This window comes from Dicentrarchus labrax, unplaced genomic scaffold (genome assembly GCF_905237075.1).
Source record: "Dicentrarchus labrax unplaced genomic scaffold, dlabrax2021, whole genome shotgun sequence".
NCBI lineage: Eukaryota > Metazoa > Chordata > Actinopteri > Moronidae > Dicentrarchus > Dicentrarchus labrax.
In genome coordinates, this window is record NW_026136703.1 from 15499441 (window position 1) to 15525793 (window position 26353).

At 42.4% G+C, this 26353-nt stretch overlaps 1 protein-coding gene and 1 long non-coding RNA gene across 7 annotated transcripts in view; one reads left to right on the forward strand and one right to left on the reverse strand.

Moving 5' to 3' along the window:
• qkia (QKI, KH domain containing, RNA binding a) overlaps positions 1 to 25748 on the reverse strand; it is a 78571-nt gene extending 52823 nt beyond the window's left edge. For 4 of the 6 annotated variants that reach the window (XM_051385757.1, XM_051385724.1, XM_051385768.1 and 1 more), the window contains exon 1: positions 25279 to 25747. In XM_051385757.1, coding sequence (XP_051241717.1) covers positions 25279 to 25423 — 145 coding nt within the window. In that variant the 5' untranslated portion in view covers positions 25424 to 25747. Of the gene's footprint in view, positions 1 to 25278 lie in introns of all 6 variants that reach the window. The other 2 variants (XM_051385735.1, XM_051385713.1) reach the window with 1 other exon arrangement.
• Positions 1187 to 11656, forward strand: LOC127355283 (uncharacterized). Its single transcript, XR_007881727.1, has 2 exons — positions 1187 to 1693; positions 9999 to 11656. It is a non-coding gene; the product is annotated as an uncharacterized LOC127355283 (long non-coding RNA).
• Positions 25749 to 26353: the final 605 nt, after the last annotated feature.

Here is a 26353-nt window from a genome sequence, read left to right on the forward strand (position 1 = left end):
TCATGCCACTGCTGAACCAAAATGTTAATCAGCAGTAAAGGGTAAGCAAGATGTGATCCAAAAAGAGGCATCTACAAAAGGGTGAGTGTGAGTGTGACACCGCTGAAACTAAATGCTACGGTTGGTGAGGCCTCGAGGAATGATGTGGGGTGAAGTGGGGGCAGGTGTTAGGCACCATTTCCATTGCTCAAGAGACTTCTGAGCAGTTGGGAGCTCTATATTAAACTCTAGCTAGGGAACCTGACACTCAACTATAGACACCCTTAGTAAAGCATGCCTGACCTCTAAGCCTTAACCTTACGCTGAAACTAAATTAGAAGGTGAGGCAAACTTTAATAAATAGGTTTCAGTGAAGTTCTAGTCTTTGTTTTGAGTTAGAATAATTGTACACTTTTACAACTTAAAAAGAGGTAACAAATAAGACCTGGATTTAGCCATGGAATCAGTTTGTGGGGATTTCCTGTTGAGCTAAAACCGTGTTTTTTCTGGATACTGTTGATGACAAGACTGGCAAATAGGTGATTGATGGGCTCACAGACACTGACAAGGATACACATACACATCTGGGCTGCAGCTGTGTGGACAACACCTGTGGGACAGATCTGAACCGTACAAACAAGCCAGGAGACTCGGCCCAGAGCAACTCCTTTCCCAAACATGACCTCAGCACTGTGGTCCACAAAGACACTCCCAGTCCTCCCTAAAGATGAATTCATCCTCCTGGTATCTAGCCCACAGAACAGATTACATCAGTCCTAACCGACACCAGCGGCTTCAGGCCACATCCAGGCTTTGTGTATGAACGGAGGGGGCTTGGCAGTGACACAGCATACAGGGAGGAGATCAGGGAAGCACAGCACAGGGAGTAATGGGAATATGAAAAACAGGGCAGTTAATTTCAAATTTCAAAAGATTGTGAGTTGTGTGTCCAAAAGAACCCTCAACTCCATAAAACTTTAACATGATGGCCTAGTGGTTAAAGAGACAGTATTTTAACCACAAAGTTTAATCTCTGCAACTCCTTGATGGACATACAAAACTATCCACGGCTTGATCACTAATAGTAGTATTTCTGGAAAATAATATCACTACCTTACGTGTTGCATTTGTCTCTTCAGCCTAACATTAATGAACATAGAAGAGCTATTTAACAGACCACTGGTGGACTAAGCATGTGTGTAGGAGCCATAAATGATGGGTAAAGAGGAGCCAATGTTCTGTAAGTTAGAAAACCAGTTATTTGCACAGACCTTCGCAACAAAAGCAAATACACTGTATGCTATTTGCATCCTGGATGCATTTATCCTTCAGATAACAAGAGAAAATAAAAGGAAGAAGTGTGCACATGTGACAATGCTACCCAACAGTCACCAGCAGTACCCCTCCTCCTCCTAATTTCCTCTTGCCGAAATGCCACATTAACATAAGGGGGCCGTGCTGGGCCATCAGTAGAGACGTGCGGCATTTGACAACCTCTAATTTCAGTGCAGCAAGTCTTTTCTGAAGCGCTACGCTCACCTAAAAATTACCCCCTGCCTTGCACGACCGACAAAATCATTTGTCTAGCTGTCCACCCCGGCAGTAAAGGCTGATTTTGTAAGAAAGACACAAGAAAGGGAGACTCGAGGATTGCTATCTTGGAATGAACAAACAAAAGAAGAAAAAGAAGGCAATACGCTGGAGAAAGAGAATGGTAGGCTATGAAATGAGACCTTTTTTTTTTTTTTTTTAACTTTGGCATTAGATGGCAGAAATCTGGAGTGCATACGTGTTTAACAGCTGAATAAGGGACAGTAACAGAACAGTTACTCCCCTTAAGCCATCTCTCAGCTCACTGTGTCCTCCACAACCTGACTCAGAAAACCACACACACATAAAACAACATTTTCCATCAGAACTGTTCATTTACCTGTGGGAGGTGGCTGTCCACGCACACACACACAGGAAGAGATCATAATATCTACATGTAGAGTTTTGCCCAGACATCTGCCAGGAAGAAACAAAAATCCACCTTGTGAGTAGTTGGAGGGCGGAGAGCAAGAAGGTTTGATGAGACAGAGACAGAGGAAATAGGGAGAATTATAAGCACAGTGCTGAGCAAGCAGAGTGCTGTTGTATCATTCTCGACTTGCACTGCTCTTTTCTGCCTCAATCTAAGTTGATACACATTTCATTTTATACTACTTCTTTGTTTCTCTCAGTCTGCCCTTTCTTCTAAAATCTGCAGTGAAAAAAGAAAATGTCACAGGCTGTGGTTGCCGATCCATCTGCCCTTTGTAAGCTCAAGTAAAGAGACAGTTTCTCCTCATCTTCTTTGGTGATCTTGGCAATGGGGTGCTCAAAGGGGCAGATGTGGGAGAGGAGAATGGCAGAGAGAGAGGCAGTGGACTGGGGAATATGGGAAAGGAAGTGGCTGTACTTTGAGAGACAAGAATTAAAATGTGGCATGGTGGGTGGCTTGATGTTAAAGGTGAAAGTTAACTCTCAACCTTGAAAAATGTGGCTTTAAAAAAAATAAACAAAAAACCCATTGTCTCCTTACTCGCTTTCTCTGGACCTTTCAACTGCTTCACCTTCAACGGATGGTTGTCAGCTCAACTGTTATCATGTGAACCAAGTATTATAACACAACAACCTGTTGCCATGTGACAAAGGTTTTATACAACATAGTGATGGCTGAGCTATCTTTATGTCAACGGACCAAATACTGCTGCTGATGTAGACCGTGAGAGGCTGTTGAAAGCTCTAAACAAAGCTAGTAAAAGGACATAATGGTTTTTCTGGTCAGTCTTGGCAAGATGCCTAAATATTGGTGCCTTGATAATAGCAAGTGAATACTTTATGCCTTAAAGATAGCCCCCTAAGATATAAACCTGTTAATGACTCCATTAGTCAATTCATATTCTCTGGAATAATGATTTGATTTAATCAAAACATTGATAGGGTTAACACTGCTAAATTCTTAGTATTAGAAAAAATAATTGTCTGATCAATATGAAATATGCGTATCATGTAACATGGCTTAAAAGAAGCAAGCTCCAAAAAGTATTCACTATTAGATCTAGCCCGTTTGCGCAGCTCTTGCCACTGCCATGAATGCTTCTTTAGCACGCAGACCATCCCTGCCATACCAAAGGTCACCAGTGAAAACAGCACATGGTCAAGTGTTTTGCCTCACAGGAACTTACTACCCCTTGATAAGGCAAAGCAGAACTAAACCTAGACCTAGACTGGAGAGTCATGTGCACAAAGGAGGCAAAGATAGCAGGGCCAGAGAAAAACAAAACCATTAAGTGTATCTACTCATCTGAATGAGTGATATTTGACAGAGTCAGCCACCGTGAACTCAGCACCATGGGATAAGGAAGCTTCTCATTTATTTACCCAGCCTGATGCCAAAACTATGATCACATAAAAAGCAGCACTGGCAGAATCAATGGAAGCAAATCAGAGGAGGGTGATATGGGGAGAGGAATAGCCGCTTGAAGTAGGAATGTTTTCTAATGTTGCGTCTCTTCCTATCTAACATGATCTAATGAATGTAAACACGGCATGAGGACAAACCTGGGGAATGGAGTGAAGAGGAGGAGAGATCAAAGATGGAGCAAAGAGATAGGAGAGAGAAAGAGAAAAAAAGAAGAGGGCAGAGTTAAATTAAAAACAATGGAGCAGTCCAGAAGGAGATACTGTAATCAGGTTTAAGACTGGTGAAGATCATTCAGCTAGACCTGCTCCACTAGAGAATGGGAACAAGTCCATTAAGAGCCCAAAAATAGACCTGCTCCATAACGGCTTTGTCCTCACCCTGTAGCTCACAGCAAAACGTCCTCTGACCATGCAGTGCACATCTGTCCATATATGTGTATGTGTGTGTGTGTGTGTGTGTGTGTGTGTGTGTGTGTGTGTGTGTGTGAGTGCTAAAGAAATGTAATGTGTGAGTAATCAGTGTGATCAGCTTTGCCTGAGGAAAGCAGCTTTAGATGCCTTGTGATGCCTGGTATTAGGCTGATAATATCTGGCACCTGAAACAGATTGAGTGTAACACCAATTAATCTTCAAGCCAAAATGATCAAATGTTCAACTCTGCAGAGAGACTGAATGAGTCCTCCCTGTTTAGGGGGATTTAAGATCAAAAACCTGTAGTGTTCAAAATCACTCCTGCTTCTCCTGCTTGCACATGCATGCTCAATTCATGATTTAAACAGGTTAAAAAAAAAGGCTAGGAAGCTGAGGTAAATATAGACATAAAAATGTGGTGGTTGTGTCCAAAACACTGCAGTAATCACGGATACACCTAAATGTGCCGGTGCTGAGTGAAACAAGACTCAGGCGAGGAACAAGCCTTTTCACTTTAAAGCTGTGCACTTTACCAATCACAAAGCCTGGGTAGCCGTTGCAAGCGAAAGGATTTGGGCGTTTAATGCATTCCTGCCCTTTATTCACGGCACAGACGACTTTATCCAAGACGACACTCCACTTCAACAGTTTAGGGGTTTGGCAGGCCAAGCATATGAAAGACGGAGGTTTCTTTTAAAGCAAAGAGCCGAAGTATAGCGTGCATTGGTGGGGGTGACTGAGCCATGAAAACGTATGCATTTCTGGGTCTTATCGTCAACTCACAGCTGCCTCTCTCTCTCTCCCTCCCTCTTTGTGAAGGAAAAAAAAATGTTTCCTTATGCTTCTGTCTTATTTTTACTTCCTAATCTTTGATTTAAGAGTAGGCCTACACTGCAAAATCCTTTGATGTTTGTGCACAAACTATTCCGGTGCTGTTAATGAGTATGCTGTACTATCAGCATAGTTAAGAGCAGCAATGTATTTTAGCTCTTACAAAGAAAACACCAGTTTTAGGTTTAATAAAATATCCTGTACTTAAGAGTTTGCATTTGGGAACATTTGTATTAGTGAACTTTAATGTCAACATCCTGTGGCCAGAGGGTCGGTACTTGACATGACGTTATTTACCTTCTAAATGTAACATAACGGATAGTAGGATTGTGACAGCATTCATATCAATCACAAAATATTCACTGCAGGATGCCTTGTTTGTTCGGTATGTGACTTGTCACCCTAGGAACCAAATAATTAGGGGGCAAGGAAGATTAGGGTTTCCCAGTATATAATAGCAACAATGGACAAGCAGGAGTACATCAGACCAGAACTGTTAATCAACATTGTTCAACCCAATTAAGGCAGTTTTATGTCTCTGGAAATGGCTACATCAAACACTCAAACTCATTTACGACAGCATTACCCAAGTGTGTCTATTACTTGCAGTAGTCTAAAACACACTGGGGTGCAAGTTGTTCTCGACATGGCATCCAAGCAGCCCCTTTCCACAGATTCAGGGAGAGTAAAGGTAATAACCAACAGCATAGGAGTGTTTATTGTCGTGGATATGCGACTATACGCAGTTGTACAAAACACAAAGTGCTTGAACCCCCCCCCCACACGATAATGTTCATTGACATCCGAATAATTTTGTAATTAAGCTGAGCAAAACAGACATAGTGTCTTTCCTTTTCATTAAATTACTTACTGGTATCTTCCAAACGTCTTTTTAACACAACATCGCCTGTTTGTGTTTCTCCTTAAAAGTGTTGTTGTAGCAGAAGGATAATAACACAAGGAGGTAATGTGGTACGGAAAGGAAAAATAACTTTGGAAGATCCACACTTGATTTGACTAACCAGACTGCTGAAGCATCATATTAGCTTTGGATGAACTTTTAGGACACAAAACGAGGACAGAGGATTTTGTCACCCATCTAGAAGTTGTACTACTAAAGGGATCACTTCCCAGCCAGTATGTACAGGAGGAATATGCAGTGACCAACAACTTTTTCAATGTGCATCTGAATATTGTGATGTATTTCCACTATCAAATTCAAGACAATACTGAAAAATACATCTCAACTTTACAGCCTCATAGTGGCGGATCCACACAGTTCCTCATCCCTGACATGATGTGGATATCAGCGCTAGTCCCCACAGGCTGGGGGTCTAAATGGCTCTAGACAGGAATGACGGTGCGGTTTGCTGGCAGCCAGGGGGAGAGATTTATGTTGTGTGTCAGGGATTCTCCTAAGGCAGGCTGGGTAAAAAGCTCCAGCGTCAGGTCTTTAAGTAGATAGGCCACTAAATAAACGACTGGTGTAACAAGGTTTCTGGATTCTCTCCTCCCTGTGCCTGGTAAAGAAAAATTAAATCACAGAATAACACTCCCATACACATATACACACATGCTTACTCATCTCATGGGTAAACGACAAGCCAGGACACAGAGGAGCTATGCTTTCATCCAAATTGGGAACCGACGGTTGATGCATTCCACACCGATAAAATGCTTACACACACACTTACAGGAATGCACTCTTTTTAGGCATACACTATGGTGCAGAAATTGCAGAAAAAATATACACGTGCAGGGTTTCCAGTCAATGCACACATGCCCGTTTATATCCCAGCCAACTACCTCCCCAAAAGCAGCACGTTCCACTCTCTGATCAACAATAACGAGCACACACGCACATAGATAACAACTCGCATGCCATTTAGGCATTGTCCAACAGTGCACAAGAATGCGTGTACCCTGACATAAATGTAGGTAGATATCATACATATAAAAACAAACACCCAACTAAACATTAAAAACACCAACACACACGAGCTAATGAGCTTTTGTGTGTTTGTAGGCAAGGCTCTCCTGAGAGAGAGAGAACCCACAGAAATAACACTCCACATGGAAGGAGGAGGGAAACTGCCTCAGAGAAAAATCTGCTAAACAAATACAGCAGGAAACAAGCAGGAAATAGTGCTACATTTCTCCTCTACCTTGCTTTACTAGCCACTGCCACGTATTCAGTCTGCTGACAAAGAGATGGAGGAAAAACGCCAATTGTTCTCTATTACACATTAACCCCCACTCTCCCCCTCGACTCCTACTGGTTAAATATTTTACCATGATGACTGACAGCGGTGGAAACCGGTGCCACTAAGATGTAGTTTGTAAAAGACAAACAAAAATGGGAACCTTCCCTCTTCTACCTTTAAAGACAGAATAGAGTTAACTTAGATCAGGATTATTACAACAACATATGTAACACATTTAGGATATTTGGTTCACATCAGTTGAAGACATCCATACATTACTAATTACGTCAGAAATATTGAGAAGTTGGATACATAGTTTACCTCCTCCTCTGTTCTGGCTGAACCCCTGAGAATATTCATGCTAAAAGCAGAACATGTAGGTGTGGTGATGGCCAAGAACAGCAATCAGCAAAGCCATTAATCATAACCGGTAGCAAATGCAATGTTTTCTGGGACCGTCACTGTGACTGCATGCAGGAAGGAGAAGAAGTGCCAAGCTGAACGTGGCTTTCTGTGCCTGCTGGCAGCAATGGTGAGCGTGTGCTATAGGAACGTGTCATAGCACGTTAGTTTGGTGATTAAACAAAGCAAACAGACAGTGCAGACCAGAGAGAGGGGCCAAAGGAAAAGCAGAGCTGAGGGGAGGCAGAAAAGAAGCAGAAATAGAAAGAGTGGGACAAAGGGAACTGAATACACACATTAGCCTAGATTGGAAAATATTTGGAAAAAAAGATCTCACATTTTACAAGTTCTCTGGTGACTTGAGTGACTGTCACTTGACAACTTCGGGACTAGCAGGGACAGACGAACAGGTGCAGTGATTGTCCTGGAAACCGTGGCTCAAAAAGTAGGCCAAGTTAAGTGAGCCTTGAGAAAGCGTTGTGATGCCAATTTTGAGATCATGATAAAATGCTAACAGTCAGAGAAAATCTTGTTGTGGTCCCAAAAACTGTCAGCTTCCAACAGTGTTAATACGCGTCTGAAAAATGAAACGACAGAATGGCGATTACTGGAGCTGTTACTCAGAAGTTGCCAAATATGCTACATCCGCTGGTTAATGCCAGCTGTCAGTGTTCTGGTAAAATCGAAGTAGAGGGTTAATGCTAACATAAGAACAATTGTTTATTGAGGCATTCCAAATGAAATTTAGTGTTTACGGACTGACCCCATGCAAATTATTCAGAATGATCAACAAAGTGTTTTCATTGCCAGTCAGTCACATTTGGCTCAACTACTAGGGTAAATAATTTAAATGATTCCTAAAAAGTTGCAGCAAAAACCCATCTTATCCTTATCACTCACACCACCACAGTGAAATGAGTGGTTCGGAGACAGTATCTGCTGAGCTATTAAGACTTCAAACTAAAATTAGAACAAGGGATCATCACATTTGATGATGTGGAACTGCTTTATGGGGCTGTGTGCTGGTGGGGGGCAAGCTGGCAGCTCAATGAGCCATAGGAGTGCCAGTTTTGTGCACTCAGTGGGGTCTGCCATAGAGTGACGTGAAACTGGCAGGGAGGGCTGGCTCAATACTGAACCATAATGGCTTACTCTTAATGGTTGCCGCAAGGGGCCAACGTTCATTACTCTCTGCGTGGGGGTACTTTCAACAGGATCCTGGGGTGAAACTTGTGAGTGCATGCACACTCACACTCACACTCACAAACTTAAACTTGAGGGAGTAACCCCAAGGCGTGTGAGCAACGCAGAAAGCTACAGAAACTGTTTTCTTTCCTTCACACACTCCCACAGATACAATTCCTTTACAGGAAACACCGGGGAGTGTCAGTGTGGTAGTTACCAGAATGCTAAAAGCTCCTTCTCAGGATAGTTTCATAAGATTACTAATTATTCAGCAATTGCGAAAATATTCAAATCCAGCAACAGCAGAAGCTAGAGTTCTGTGCTAATACTTCCTCTCTCCTCGGTTCACCTTCTAAAGCAGCCTTATACCCTAGCTCAGCTGAAACAGCCAACCTAATGCACACAAATGCAGACTCAGGCTCCTTCTAAAATACCAAGCAAAGATAGGCTATTTTACTGCTGCTTTTGCCATCTAAAGGGGGAGCGATATGTAGCGTTAAATTGGAAGCCACAGCAACAGTCATTTAACAGGCTGGCTTTAAGAGTGAACCCTCATGAGCTGAAAATGGTTTCACAAATCTTGGTGGGAAGAAAAAGAAATAGCCTTCCTCAACTGAGCTATAATACAAGGAGGAAGCCGACAATTTACTTCCATGAGATATAACATGTTTCCGTGTGGCTCCACGCATACTAAAAAGATATGCTTAGTTATGACAGGAGCAGTCAAAGCTGCTGGATTAATTAGTATGAACACAGACACACACTAAAAGCATGAACAAAGCATGCATACAAACAGCCAAACAGATTGTTGGTTCTTCTGCATCTCGAGGGAACTCATTTCACAGACTTTACCTGCCAGTAAAATCAGGCAGACATAGAAAAGCGAGACCTGAGTTGTGCTGCTCGGTGCTACTCGCGAATCCCTCTCTCGCTCTGCTTTAACCTATTTAACTCAACTTTCAGTGTTTTGGTGGATGTATACACACTGCTAAGGCTTCTAGAAACACAGCCGTTTCATCCACTGAGGCCCCAGGCATCCTTTTACAGACACGCATCCTTCCACACTTGCTCACACACACACACACACACACACACACACACAATGCAGGGGATGCTATGTAAAACGAAGCACAGGATGCATGCTGTGAGCTCGACAAGATGTGAGACTTTGAGATAAGGAATTGGGAGAATAACAGGATGAAGAGTCAGGACGCATGCTGATGGGGTGTATGTCTATGGATTAGAAGGGCAGACCTTGACCCCATTTTGTGTCGACTGTTGACCTGGAACCATTTCCTTTGGCCAGGGAAAAGTGGGTATATCCCTTTCTTTTGCCCACTATCTGGAGGGGACTAACAACTGACATTTTATTGTCAGTAGGCAGACTGGTTCTTGTTAAGATATAAGACTATGCCTCTAAGGGTGATCAAAAAGTTAGCCAGAATAGCTTAAACTGCAGACCACAAATCAGAGAATCTAAAAGCACTAAGCACCATTTAATCTATTACACATCTCATCTGTGTCTACCCCTACACACAGCTGCCCCATCCATCATGCAACAATGAGAGGAAAGGTCCAGCTGTCAGGAGAGGAAACAAGAGAGGAAGAGGGAGGAAGGAAAGGCTCTGACTGTCAATGTGACTCAAAAAGATAACATGCACTGTTTCCTGTCCCCACCCCTGTAACTAAGGAGACCACCGTTCTCACAACCAATAGCGAAGATGGAAAGGAGGCAGAATAATTTCCCATACTCCCATCCACCAACAGAAAAAAAAAAAAGACTTAACTTTGTCTCGATGTGATCTAACCTCTATGTTTGTCATCGGATCTAAAGCGATATTTCATCAATGCTTCAAAATATTTTAAATCTCCAGAAAAGCACAGTGCTTTCAGTGGGTTAACAAAGTCTACTGACAGAAAACTAAATGGTTAATATGAAGGAAATAAAATGCAAGATGGTAACATTCAGGTCATTTCCATCATGGTTAAACACTGTCAAATTGCCACACAGAGAAAGGATAAGATGTATGGCTACGGCTGCAGTTTAACAGTACACCTTTGGCAAATCCTTACATCAACTGTGACTCTAGTGATTTTTGGCAAGGAGCAGATGGGAGCAGCAGGAGCCTGCCAGAAGTGCAGTATTGAGCATGTCAACAAACAGATTGAAAAAAAAAATCTCTTTATTTAATGTGTTTAGTAGGTGGGGGGAGTGACAGAATGAGGAACCACCACATTTCATTCCCTCTCTCATTATCAGGGAATGAGGTCACTTGATTACAACAAGAAAGCATTGATGCCACAACAGAGACAGAAGCAAACAGAGGTACAACTGCCTTCAAATGAGTTTCGTTAGAAATTCATCTTCAGTTCTATTTTCTGTGACAGACACACATCCACAGTCATCGTTTGGCCAGAGAGCAAAATTAAAAAGTTCCCAAAAGTGTTTTTTTGGTTTTTGTTGCTAGTGCCAATGTGACAAGTTGGGAATTGATACTATTTAGACTGTTGTGGGGTAAAGGAAAAAGCTGAATGTTTATTAAGTTCATTAAGAGGGTTTATTTTTCATTGTTATTTTTAAATTCTTATGTGTTAAAATTCTAATATTTAAAGTATATCTAATCTTAATAATTCTAATATTTAAAGTATTTCTAATCTTAATCTGTGATCTACAGAGTGGTCTCAGTCCTGCACTCTTGGATCGACTGCTTTAATCTCCGCCCACATACCTGGAGAATTTGCGCTCTTCGCTCTCATTCGAGTAAAGTTCGCGCAAGAGACCCACATCTCATATCTATTGTGATTATTTCTCCCCTCTTTAGGTATGTTGTGTATGTGATTGTTTTGTCTGTAGTAACTTGTTGACATGTTAAGAATACATACATAATGTTTCTGTTACTTTTCGGGTAGATGTAGTCAAGTTTTGTTGAGAGTGTGTGTATACGGGCAGACTACTTTAACCGTCAACCACCGTTGTGTGCTAGCTTAACCGCCAACCGGTGTTGTGTGTGTGTGTGTGTGTGTGTATGTATACGGGCAGACTAGTTTAACCGGCGTTGTGTGTGTGTGTGTATGTGCAGGTCCCCGCTTTGTTACAAAGACTAGCTATAGTGTTTCTGTATCTTTCTGTAGTGTGTAAATTGTTGTATTTTTGTTACATTTCATACATCTCATTCGAGTAAAGCTCACGCAAGAGACACATCTCATATCTATTGTGATTATTTCTCCCCTCTTTAGTTAGATGGACAACACTAATAAGTTTGCAACCTGCTTTGTTAGCTATGTTAACCTCTCATTACTATTACAGTTGAAATGACAGGTCACAGGTGATTTAATGCAACACAGAATTTGAGCAAAGACGCTTAAATTCTCTATAAAAGAAAAACCCTGGGAACCCTGAACACAGGAAGACAAACAGGTTACATCACAAAAGTGTATGCGTGTGTCAACTGCCTCATCCCCAGGCACAGGGCCTGCTGGGGCTTGTACCTACCATCTTAAGTTCAACTCCACCAGCCACTCAGCCACTGTCCCTGGGTGTGACAACACAGACTCACATCACAGCTGTTGTTGTGTCTTAGTGCTTCATTGTCTTTGCAGCCTGACATAACAATTTTACAGGATCTGAATCTTACCACTTCAAACACCTACTCTTGTAAAATAAAAATTAGACATACAAGAAATGTGTTAAATATCTGGATGGATATGTAGGGTTTTCTGCCAGAACTTCAATTGTTCTGAGCCAAAGATAGATTGTGTGAACATGTTGTTTTTTATAAGTCAAAGTGGTACATACTGACTCTGTGTGACAGGGAGCTCAAACTTTCCAACCTTTGACATGTCAAAATATAACAGGATCTGGCCTACAAGATTATTATTATTATTTTTAAATTATGTTTCATATCAATTTGAACTATCCCTTCGTGTATATAAGAAAGCAAGTTTAGTTTTGTGCAAAATAATGGCAAAAGGTCAAAGATGCCTGCAAACAGTTGATAAGAAGGGAGGTTTCGGGCCTTAATTTGTTGTTTACAAACATCTTTGTTGAACAACAAAGATGTTTTTAAAATAATCATATAAAAATTTATAAAAACTGCTGTTTGCAATTTTTTATTAGGCATGATGTTAGTAATGTAAATGTTTTTATAGTATTGCACTTTCTTATAGTACTTAAACAATGAAGTGGCTCTCGTAGGAGATGAAAATATCAGCTGTGGCCCCAAGCCAATTTGAGTTGGAGACCCCCTGCTCTATGAAGAACAAACAGCACTAGCACTGTATAGCTGCTGAAAAGCTCTTTTGGTGTCTGCGTCTGACAATGAAAAGAGGAGGAAAAGACTGCCCCTGACCTACTCCCTTCTGTCTACAGATCACAGATCATCAGAGGAACTGCTCTTTGGCTGAGTGTTTGGTCTGGTTGTCTGGTCCTGGAGATCATCCGTTTGATCTGTTTTGTCTGTCACGTCATGTTGAATGTGCTATTTAGCGTATTTAAAAACAAAGATGTTGCAGGGGCTGTAACAACTGGGTCAAAGTGCCATAAAGGGAGGAGAGGGAGAGTCGCTGACTCAACTGTCATTAACCAACCTTACACTATGCTTAAGCTTTTAAACATTGAACTGCCTCAAAGCACTTGGGTGTCAGGGCTTAAAAAATCTGCAAGAGCATATACATGTACAAAATTACAGTCAGCGTGTGCAGGCATGTTCTCAACCAACCAACGTTTTGAGCCTGGGAGTGATTGAGTGGAGAGCCGAGCACAGACTGAGCACAGACAGTGAAAGCTGAGCTGATGCAAAACGACAGACCACGTAGTGGGCCTTTAATGTCACCACTGGTCCTCACATGAAAGAGGCAATGTAGCCCCAAGGCTGGATTTTAGCCTCACATACACTCACATACAGAGTAGAGAGGGAAGCTGCAAGAGAGAAAACAAATGGAAGCAGAGAGCTGGTGAAGAAAAATCTGGATATGCTGGAGATGAGAGAAGAGAGACAGAGGGGAAAAAAAGAGGGTGTCAGGAGCTGTGGAGTCACTCTGCTAAAATAAATAGGTAAAAAGGCAAAGCCAGGAAAAATGAGTCATTCCCCCTTGGGAGAACAAATACTGATTTTCTCCTATAACACTATGACAACGATAGAAGGCAATATAAAATAAACAGATGAGAGGGATGCATGTACATGCTAAAGACAGAAAAAAAAAAAGATAAGAGGGAGAAAGCAAAGCAAACTGTATATGTGTGTGCATCAGGGGTGCAGACAGGGAGAGTAGGATTATACACATAGTGATGAGGGAGGAGGAGCGGAGATATAACCAAGGTCTGGTTCATAGAAAGTGTCAGACGCTCAATAAAAATAAGGTTGCAGGAAGAGCTCCCATCACAGACAGCCTAAACTCATGTCAGACAAATACTCCCCAAGAAAGCAGAGTATGGGAGTGAAGAAGAAGGCTGGAACAGGGAAGGGGAGAGAAGGACTAGAGGGGACAGAAAGAGACAAGTCCATCTCTTGGCAGAATAATCTGCCAAGAGATGGACTTGTCTCTTCACCTTAAGGTGTCAACAACAGCTGGCACCTTGGCACCTTGCTCATGCCCACACCTGTCTCCCCCGCTGTGTTGACACACCGTCCATCCCCAGCTGCCTTTAACCTTCCCTAGAGGAATACAAACGTTTACAATAATTGAATTTGCCCACATGATGCAGGCGATCACAAAAACATATAGCCAATCCAAAACTCTAACTTTTATAGCCATTTAAGTCAAACCACTACATCTCTAAAATCACTGTGCTCTATGTCGGTGAGCTTGTCCTGGCATGTCGCACAAGAAAATATATGCATCAGACAGGAGCAGCTGTAATCTTATCCAAGATGACATTAAAGAAACCGAGCCGAGATGGCAGAAGTTAAGGCTAAAGTGTACTGGAGTGGCATCTACAAGTTCCTGTCCTAGCTCAATGTCCATTCTATAGTAACTTTTCAATTAGGAGTTGTGTGGCATGCCCGCATAGCTGTATTGCAGCGGCCCTATATATCATTATTAAAAACCGTGTTGCTAGACTAAGTTAGAAAACAACAAGAACATCAGAAATGAAGTAAAACTGGATGCTTCATGGAGCTGTTCTTGCGATCTTTCCCTAAATGCCTCCAGTGTAGTTATTCTGTAGGTTAACCCATTGATTGATTGCAGCACCACAACACAAAGGTTGGGCATTCATCATATACTGAACATAATGATGTGTACATTGTTTCGTTCACTGTACGTTGATATAGGGCAACAATTCCCTGGAATTGGTTTTGCTTGCTGGACTGCAAAATATAAAAAAAGGACATGGTCACCGCTCCACACACAATAAACTCCAAGTTATTATGTTCATGATAACTGTAACATTCTTCTGTTTTTGTGTTACAAAGCAATGTTTGCGGCATTAAGTTTTACACTTGAAAATTGATTTTCTAGACAACAAAAATATGAGAAGAAAAAAGAAGCCTTTCTTAAAGATGCTCCAAGTTCCACTATCACCACTCAACTGGGAGAGCAACAGTAGATGGGAGGGTTGGGTGGCATAAACCACATCACTCAGCAGCTTTAAGAACAGTACATTCAGCACTGTACATTCAGCCATATAATAAACCAAGTGATAAATGCAATACGGAAAAATGTATTGGGCTTGATTTACAAACAGCGCTTGTGTGCATACTTCTGTGTGAACCGGTACGAATGACCCAGTGTGTGCGTCTGGCCCATTAAAGCACAAAAAGCCATTGTGTATCATTAGCTGAGGGGGAGGAAGGGAGAGACAGAGGGGTGGAGTGTGAAGCCCAGGGAGGGGTCAGTGACCTTCCTCATAACCAACCAGATGACCTCATTCAGAGCACATAGGAATCCTCTGTCTCCCCCCACTGTTCTTTATCACATTCACTATCCTCCCCTCGCACTCAACAGCCTTGCTCGCCTTTTTCCTTTCAGCGAACACAATCAATCAACTGAGCGGGGACGAGGCTCATGCTCACTAACCCTTTCATACACAGCACATTCTTTCCTGCCAGCTATCTGTGGGCCTTTAAGCCAGTCTTTCCTATGTTACACATGGTGCTAAAGAGTCTCTTTGTTTCACCAATTAAAGCCTAATCATACAAAACCACCCATTGTTTCAGCTCTGTAATCTCCTCCCAACCACTGAACTGATAAGGACAGACAGACTTAAGCCTCACCACAAACAGACAAGCAGTGACAAACTCTAAACAAACAGAACAGACACAAAACCATTTCACTTGTAGTTGGACAACTCTGACTTCATTCATTTCCTGATAGTTTGGTATGTCGCACATGGGCATAAATTATGCTAAGCAAATCATGTTTTACATTACAGCACAAGGCTGCGGGGCAGACAGCCACTGTAAAACACAACTGTTCAACACATGTAATTCCAGTTAGGCTAGACAGTCACTATGTGTGCTTGTGTCAGTGAGACACAGAAGAGCCTGTTTAAGCAATTGAATGGGTAGAGGGGGTGCAGTGGAGTAAAACCCTATGTGAATATCAGTAACTGCTCTGTGTGACATTCCTTTAAGAAATATGTGAAAACTCTTCCTCCTGCATTTATTCCATCACGAAAAGCAGACACACTGAGGAGTACTTTGCTACTTGCAACCTCTCTCTGATCTGATGACTTAAGCAATGGCATCCAAACGCAGGCTGTACAGAGTGACAGGGGCAATTGAGACTAGGGTGGGCTGGCACAGGTGGTAGAGACAGCATGAACTTGAATAACTACAGTGTGGAATGAACTCTCAAACTTGCACACTAACACAGAACTCACTGTACTTAAAAAGAGGTTTGCAGAATGATTGCTTTGAGGTTACTCTCCTCCCCCATACTGCCGTGCTTCTGCTTTACATTTAACACACTTTACATGTGATCAGACCAGTTTCACAGTCTTTAAAATAAACCTGAAACGGCCACCAGCAACTCACGTGAAAAACACACAAACTATTTAACATACCAGTATACAATACCAGCATTAAGTGGGAACAACACAAATACAGGCCTGTGTGAAAATGCAAAATATCTAAATATTTGCTTATTGTTTTCTAAAAGGTTAAATAAATATGTGTGTTTGAGATCCTTTAAATACTAATGTGCTATGTGGGTTATTATCACTACTGCTACTACCTTCACTTCAAACAACATCCAAAAAATATTTACAGTTTGGAACAATGTTGACTTATTTTGGGACCAATTTGTTCTGCTCTGTGCCAAAAAGCTATCCCAAGGTGTCAGTCCCACACATTTTCACACAATATCATGAAAAGCAAGAGCAGGGAAATGTAATGGGACCACTCCCTCTAAAAACTGTTATTGTAAACATATTTACAAGGCTACACAAATGTTAGCCAGTTTAACGACAACTGCCCTAGGTAAAGCACAAATAAAACATTAGTGGCAAAACATTATTGTGAGTTGAGCTGCACTGATAAGTCAACCAACTGACTAGTTAATCAAAATCAAAATATTATTATTTATTATTATTATTATTATTATTATTAATAATAATAATAATAATAATATTATAATAATTTATATCCATGTATTTTGATAATTGAGTAATCATTGAAGTATTTTTTAATGCAAAAACTGCAAAATAAATTGTGTTTCCAGCCTATCATATTAAAATAAATATCCCTTGCTTTCACGCTGTCAAAACAAGACATTTAAAGACATCACTTTGAACTTTGGGATGGACGTTTTGCAGACCAAAATTTAATTAATCTAGAAAATGATTGGCAGATTAATCGATAATGAAAATAACCTTTAGTTGCAGCCCCAATTGTGAGAGTAGCTCTTTCCAAACAATGTCTTCCACATAAAAACAAGTCTAAATTTTAAGGACAGACCAAATAATGTCACAATGTCTCTAGTGAAGACTGAAACCCTGGAAAGCTTATTTATCAAGATAATGTTAAGATAATGTTACAGTTAGAGTTGGAGAGTTTATGTGAGTAGATGGCCACATGGTAGGTTAATGTAACTGTATGAAAACTACACCGAAGAAAAGGTTCAGACTAAAGCAAATCGTGCAGAAAGAAAATGTAAGTGAAGAAATGCCATTCCACAAAAATATGCAATTTTTAACTATTAATGCTTAAACTGAACAATCGCAGTGGACCCTACTGTGGACAAAATTTCAAGAGAGCAGAAAGAGAGCAATGGTGCTGTGAATAGTACAACATGAATTTTTGACATGTAGGTACTGAAAAGGTGTTGAAGCTGTAGAGCTCCAAAGAAGCAGCTGAGACTGGTTACGGTTAGTGTTCCCAGCGCTTCACTTTTGATGGCAGAACACTACAGAGGAATCTCACTACCTCTTGCCACCTCACTTTCTGTGGCCCTTAGGGGAGGTTATGGCAGCACCGCCTGCTCTTGCCAAGCCTCACAGAAACAACACAGGCTGCTGAGGGACAGGTAAATTATTCATCTTTGATTTATCACCCAGCCTGCAACTAGTGAAACCAAGGAAAAGGCTGCAAACCACAGGCAGGCGGAGGGTGGGGCTAGTGAATCCTGTGGATGAGGTTTGGACAAGGATGAGGGGGACATGTTGCAAAGATAAACAGTCAGTGAGATAGTAGAGAGTGTGTCACACAATCATAGGGTTTAAGAAAACATTACTGCTCACTGAGTTACTAATTACTTACTATTACTAAGTGGAATGGCACTTGCTAGTGACAGCCGTGAAGCAAAAACTCTATCAAATAATGCATGAAATACTTTATATGTAGAAGTTCATATGCCTCGCTGTGGATGACATTCACATTAAGCGCAGCTAAAACACACTACGAGAGAGTGTATGGGGAAAACAAACACCAGGCTGGAGGTTAAGTGCTCTGACTGAGCTCCCGGTAAAATTCCTGAGCTGGCTGCCAACGCTTGGTTGCCATTCCTCCTCTGAAAGGAGAGAGAAAATGAATGCAGAGAGGTGGGCGAGTTAGAGAGGAACAGAGTGAGCATTCAGTTCATTCTTTCACCTCTTTTCTATGGTAAAAACGGGGGAACGGAAGTGGAAACAGTGACAAATGTTGCTTGTATAATTCCTGATGAAAACCTAGTTGTTAGACACTATATGTGTTGTGATAATTCAGACTTAAGAACGAAGACAGAAAGAGATAAAGCGAGGCAACAAGGGGACTACTATGAGGGAGGGGGGTGGCAGAGCTATTTGAAGCACTCAAAGAATGTAACAGGGTGGGGTCCATACATTCATACATACACTGAATATACTGAGATATACTGTGTATATTGCGTATACACACAAATGTGTGGAGGAGGGACAGGGGCGATGATTCATGATGTAATCTAAATTAGTCAAAAGAAAGCTGAGAGACAGTCCCACCTCTGTGGGAGAGGGCAAAAGAAGCGCAGGCTTCTCTTGTCACCACAGCAAGAAAACAGCTCCCCCCTCCTTTTCCTCCTGTCTGAAGGAAAAACAAACCACTGACTCGCCTTCCACATAGTTCTTTCCTGTCTGAAACGGGTGTTATTTCCCGTAATGTTTTTGCATGAGACACAAAAAAAAAGGAGGAAAGAAAATGGTAAAGGCTGATATATCTTGGGTCAAGGACAATGGGAGGAGCCATTGTTTTAGAAAAAAGAAATAAAACAACCCCATTTAATGGACAAGTCTGGCATGGAGCTGTTGTGACATAATTATTTACAACATACCCTAATTCATCTTCCTCTTTAACACTGCTTGTCAACATCTAGTACACACAAACACACAGAACCATGAGTCTCGCTTTGACAGAAGCCACACATTGAAATCCCTTCGGCAAAATTCACTGGTTGGTCACCTTACTCACTGTTAATTTTAAACACGATTGTTCTGCTTTAATGCTTTAGGAAAAACAAAAAGAGAGAGATAATATGCCCCTAGCAATGTGTTGTGTAACAGCTAGCAGTAATAGAAGGGAAGAGACTTAGTTTTGGCGACAGCAAGCCAGATAGTCAGGCAGGCAGGCAGTCACGGTAGGCCACAGAGACAGGAGGGCAGGCAGAGGCAGCAGTGATAAGGAGGCCCCAGCACTCACGGGATTGAGGCCTGAGATAAGAGCCCGGAGCTGTCGTTGGATGACTTTATCATACAGCACCCGCTTGGGGGTAGCATTGCTGGGGCTGGAGTGGGGCCAGGGGAGCAAGCTGGGTCCAGGGTTGGTGTCAGAACAGGGGCTGAAGCTCACACAGGCACTGTGGTGGGGCTGCTGGATTGGAAGGCTGCTATGCATAGGCACGTCAGAAGGAAGACAGGCACAGCAACGTTGGGTCCTGCCACAACCCCTACCCCTCACCCTGTCAAACGTACGCCACTACCTAATTCATTATCAGAGAGGAGAGACTGAGAAAGAGGGACTGCACGAGGGCAAGAGAGGCAGACAGAGAACGACAGCACAAAGCCTCCAATTCTGCTTTCTCACTGGTGGCAACGGCTCAGTAAACCAGCTCACAGAATGGCTCTCGGTTAATTAAATTCCAGCTTATAAGTGGTGCTTTGGGAGAGAATGTGGGGAGAAGAGACAGAGTTGGGGTGGGGGGGGGATATAACAGGTTTCTGCTTGCAACAACAGTCCTGGCCTAACACCCCCAATTCTCTCTTCCTGTCAGTCTCTATCTGTGCTCTCTCACGGCTCCCAGCTGTATCTTACTTTGCGAGTGGTGCTCAATCTTGTTAGCTGCTAAATTGATTGCATGTCAGGGGTTAGTGCAGGTCTAGCCCTGTGCTGAGGAACGCCAAGGGGTCAACCTACAGAGGGAAAGCACAGTGCTTCAACAGCAAGAGAGACAGAAGAAGACAGGAGAAAAAACAGGAAGAACCATAGAGACAGACTGACAGAAATATGGGACATCAGGCAGAAAACCAAACGCATTCCCCCACGTATAAAAATCTGTTCTCTAAACAGCTGTTCCCAAAGGACCAGTTCCCTACACAGGCACCACAGTGGACAGCAGACAGTTTGTCCTCCGAATGCTGACAGCTCTCCCGGGAAGGTCCTGTTAAATCACAGCACACAGACAAACAACAGACAAAAACTGTGCGCAAAGGGGGATGCTGCAGTCAGGAATAAGTGGTACGATGCACCGCATGGCTCCGCCACACAGCGTGCAATGGAACAACGGACCATTTAATCTATTATACAAACAACGCTCAAAAATTAGCCTGTAAGGAAAAGTAAAGGGAGCTTGGAATCAATATTTTCAATCAATATGACTATTCGGTTCTGTATAGACACACACCACAATAAGATATAAGATAAAAGAATAAGATAAAAATCCTCCTTTTCTCCGCTACCATACAACAGCGCCTGCACTTCACTACTAGGCTACATCTCTAGATGTTATATGGGCTGTCTCCTCCTGCCAAGAGAAAATATAGCAATTTGAAGCAGCTTGTTGGCTGGCAGATCGTAAAGAGAAATAAAAAAAACCTCCATAGCAGGTGTCACCTCGGGGAGATGAACAACTGCAACGCAAGGGGATTTCAAAAGGGGCCTGTCACTCGGCCTGAGTGACCTTGAGGACTACACACATATTGGGAACGTAAAAGTCCACACCACTAAAGCAGGGTGGGAAGAGTCGTCACACTCAAGGGTGGTGTCAGCTTTCTTCCGCCGTAGAAACAGCTGTGTAGACATGCATAAAACGTTGGGTGGGTGAGAGAGACATGTGCAGCTGTCGGAAGGATATACTCTTGAGACATGGACAATTTGGGAAAGACTTTAAAGCATTCAACTGTAACTGGTTAGATTTTTGTTCTTATTAGGTGCACTAAAGTCTGACAAAAGGAAGGGATTTTAAGACATTCGGTCAGATTAAAGCCTGTGAAACTGTTCTTCCTAAGAAGAGACATGCTGTCAATGTAATTTTATGTACAATACACAAAAACTTTCGTCCTGGAGGAGGCTGTTGACAGATTAGGACATTCTCTGACTGTCTTTTTTGTACTGTCTCGTTTTTTTTGGTAACACTGATGGGTTTTGTTTCAAGCTCTGCTTGAGCCTCTGTAGTTTTTTATGTAGCATCTGCTCTTTCCTAGTGGCTTTGACAAGACACCCGCTTTCAATGAAACAGAATTGACTGAGAAGTCTCTTATACCTGTAACAGACACACACACACGCACACAAAATAACGTTTTAGATCCAAAGTAATTCATACAACAATACCACAAGTTAAAGATTCCCTTCTGGAGTCCATCCTGTCTCACTGGAAGTTGTAGTCGAGCGCGATGTTTATCTTTACTACTTCCAAAGAAACATACTTCACTCGTCATCATAAAACTTCTTATCACACAGATATCAACCTCAAACTACCATTAAAACAACAATTAAAAATAATGGCAGCAATCTGACAGCACAATGCAACACATTAAAAACAACACACTTCATAGCAGCTGTTAAGACTGCTAGGTTAAAGGGAAGAGAAATTTTTTTGAACTCTGTTACTGTTTTTCCCTATTTTTTTCAGAAATTATGCAGAATGGAATGTGCATTTGGTTTTAGCCTGGGTGGGGTCACTCTACACCAGTACGGGAGAGGCAGTGGGAGGAGGCTGGCCCCAAAATATCACGTCAGAGCTCCAGCCCCGTCCAAAGGGGAAAGCAAAGCAAACAGCAACTAACAGGAACCAGACAGTCAGACGGGCTTCTTCTGCACTGGGGTGGCTTTCATCACACACACACGCAATTTCTGGCGGCGGGGTAAAGTTTGGGCTGGTGCTGTGGAAACCCTTGTAAACCTCAGACTTGTGAGGCTTTAGAGGAGTCAGACTGTCAAGAGTCGCGAGTGTCCCAGCCACGATTTCTTAAACCCCAGGGGAGGGAATGTTTTATCCGTTTTCTAAGCGCAGCATAGAAACGTCGGACCAGTCTGGCATTACAGGGCTGCCTTCTGGACCTTGAACAAACCGGTTCCTCCAAAGCCACAAAACCATATGGTGCAAGACACCAAATGACATGTTGGAAAAGCTTTTTTTAAAAGAGAGAATGATACATTGATCAGTCTGTTTTAAGAATTTTTACTATATTGAAAAAAACATACATGCTCACAGGTCAAAATTAGTATTTACAATAGGCTTAAACGTGTTTTTGAACGTACTTAAAAAGCATTTACTGCTTATGCCAGATTTAGCACACAACATCTCTGCAGAGCGCACTCTCTTCTTCTACCCCTTTGTCCCCGCAGTAAGCACACAGCTTTGTTGATTTTTATGAACAGGTAACACAGACAAAATGCAAAGAAATGCGACTTTGGGCCTAGTACAACATGTGAGACAATTCACCCCCCAAAAAACAAAAAAAAAAACTGCCTATCACCTCACCAGAGGATTAAGGAAGTGAGGACTGTGAAAAAAGTGTGATCAAACTAAGTTTAGTGACTGACTGGGTTCATTAAGAAAAAAAAACACCCAAAACTTGTAACAACACAGCACTTCCTTCTGAGATTGATTTCACTAGTTAACTCCACCAAGTAAAAGGCAATAAGTGGAAATAAACAAGTTAGTTTAATAAATTTAAACATAAAAAACCCTCCCTACTGATCACACAGAAGCTAAAAAACTATGTCTTGCTTTCAGTGGGTTAGGTCATACAGTGTGCCAAGTTGCCAGCAGCAGCACGGCTGAGTTGTTGGGAGTAAATGAGAGGTGCACAGACTGTGTGCATGATCCCTGTTCTTTACTGTTCAGACGATTGTTGGGGGGTCTACGACTATGGGAGCTGGAAAAATGGCACAAAGGGGAGCTGGGATGAAAAAGAAAACAAGCCTGCTTCCTGAGTCGCCCCTCAATGAAAACATCAACACGCCCATAATTCGTAATTTAGTCTAAAAAAACAACTGACTAAAAAAAGACCATAATTGCTTTACAAAGGAGACATTATGGGTTTATTTTCATTAGAGGGAGTAATCAAACGTGGTGCCTTTAGTAGCAAAATATGGTATGCTATCATAACACCCTGCAACATTTGTAATTCTCTTATTTCTCAAATCTCTGTGGTTTACTGATGAACTGCTTTTTGCGGGCCTCAAAACTGAAATTTAAGTTACAATTTCTACATGTGAAAATTACTGTTGCTATAGACAATCTCATATGGTGTCTGTGACATTCAATTGGCAGACTATAGGGACATTATCTACTGCACCAAAATAAAATTCATAGTTTAAACCATGTATAATTAATGTAGTGTTATATAAATATTATGTTTGCACTGTTTTTTTAGTTTTTTAGTGCGACGGTGAGGAAACACTCCACTTTAGGTCTGAGGAGTCTTGTTTATCGCCCATCAAGGAAACAAGAAAATCTTTGCAGACCGGTTTAGCAACTACATACTACAGAGCCTACTCATCCAGGCATGCAACCGAAACTAGGAAGTATGCACTGCTGCTCCTATGTTGTCTTGTGTAGAAATCACCCATTTATCCCGTGAAGTAGTCAGAAAGCCTGTTATTTGTTTTATTCACCAAAGAGTCACTGTGTCCATCTCGACACTACACACAGCATGGGGACAGTCTGCTAGGGGGGCTGTGGCGCTCTCTAGTGTCCCCAGCTCAGTTACATAAACCATAGGTCCAACCTTCTGCTTAAGACCAGCTTACGCTATTGATACTATCAACATAAAACGGCGAATAAAGCCTCGTTTTATCAGCGCCGTCGCTTGTGCAAAAAAAAAACCGAAGTGACAACACGCAAGATATAACATGCAGACAGACAAATCCCGTCTGGACGGCGCCGCCGACAAAAGGCGACGCAGTTTTTTTCGGTAGAGCACGCTTGACTGGCAAAAAAAACGACGACTGCTGCAGCAAGGGAAGGAAATATGACCGAGAGAAGCATACCCCTCGCTTTTGAGGACAAATATTGTAGTAGTGAAGGGGAGACCAACAAAAACGGCGCCCCCCCCCCTTTTTTTTAATGAAAAAGTTAGACGGCTGAAATAATCTTCGTGCAGTCCTCCCTCCCTCCCAGCAGCAACTCACTGGCCATTGTTTGGGCAACAAGCAGACACATTCCTCCGTGCTTTAAAGCTCGTCCGCCGGGCAACAACTACAAACACAACCCCCTCTCTCTCTCACTTGAAGCAAATAACTTTTATAACACTTTATAACATTTTACTCTTAAGACGCCTTTGTTGGTTGGTGTTTATTTAAAAAAAAAAAAAAGTTATCGCTGTCGTTTCTTTTGGTTTGAATTCCTGAAGAGTTAAGCGGAACGCAGACACCCAGGGCTCGCTAGCTTAAAATGTGGCTAACCTAAAGCAGCTACGTTGCTAGGGGGAACATGTGGAATCGGGGCCCTGGTTTTCTAAATTAATTTTAAAAGAATCGCCTTTTTCTCACCCACCTTAAAAAAAAAAGTGTGCTTCAAAACTTATCTGCGAGCGATGTTTGTGAACTGCACTGACAGTCACAGGCGGGTCTGATTCTCCTAAAAGTGAGTGAGATTTAAAAAAAACAAAAGTTTTCGTCTTGTCACCACAAAGTCAGGAGTGCAGTCGATGGGGGGGGGTCGTAACGTTGGCCACATCTTCTCTGTGGTCTACCTCACTCAGGATACTACTGGGGGTCTTGTTGTGAGTGTGTTATAATGCCCGGTGGTCAGCAATATATCGGTGTATAAAAGAGAATATAACGTTATGCAGCAGGGACGACCAGCGAAGCCGTGCCCGACACCGGACTGCGCCGTGGTCACGCTTCTCTCCCCCCACCCCCCAACAACTACCACCCCTCCGGCGTCGTCTCCCCCCTTCCCCAAAACGCTCCAGACTACCGCTTACCTTCATCGAGAAGCCTCTCCAGGTGTGTGAAGATGCCGCAGAGATTTGGCAAACTGGTCATGAGCTTCTTCTCGTTTAATAATTGCATCAAATAGTCGGGACTCGGCCTCGGTCGCTCCTTCACTTCGACCTCTCCGACCATCATCTTTGCGGCGAAAGCGGAGAATAAACCACCGCGAAAACACAGAATCCTCTTTTAGCGGGGAGAAAAAAAAAAAGGAGAAGAGGAAAAAAAAACGGAAAAAAAAAAAAAAAAAAAACTTGCGGCTCCAATCCCTCGCTTCCCTCCTCCTTGTGATGAGAAGACTCTGTAAAAACCCCCCTAAAAATTCAGGTTTGGTTTGTTCTTGTTGTTTGAGTGGAGAGGGGGGCAAAAAAAGAAACCGTTATCTTCCTTCCAGAGACTCGTGCGCCGTACTCTCCTCTACGCCGTGTGCGCTCGGGGACGTTCGATTCCACCACTGTAGGCGCGAGAGACTGTTCCACCGGAAAGAGTCCGTCCTCCTCAACGCCCATTGGCCAGCGGGGCTTTCGGGGGACTAATGGGAGAACCAATGAGCGCTCACACCCGAGTCAGGTGGGCGGGGCGGAGTTGTTGGCGGAATGATGGACAGGCACATGAGCCAATGGCGTGCAGTGCGCAGGAATGTGCTGCCCCTGAAGTGTTGTCAACACAGACTGGCACACATTTACTTCTTTCACCCCCTTTTTTCCCTCACTAATAGCAACATTATAGCAGTTAAACATTTTCAGACTCCCAACAATGTTTTAGTTTGTCTGTCGTCTCATAACTTTAACACCAAAGGCAAGTACAGCACCATGTGACGAATTGGAGTCAGCTGAGGTTTTATTTTCTGTCTTTCTTTGTTTTTAGACAGCTAGGTAAATAATTTAAAAATCCTGAATTAGGAGCCCTCTTTTTTTCCCTTTTTTTTATTGTAACACCCACAGGGCCCTTTCAATTTGTAGCTCAGCTGTTTTGTTTATTATAACCTTGCTCCTCCACAAAATAACTTTATTTTATGCCAACTGGTATTCATGTTGCTTCCCTGGTGTGAAAAATGTAGTATACCAA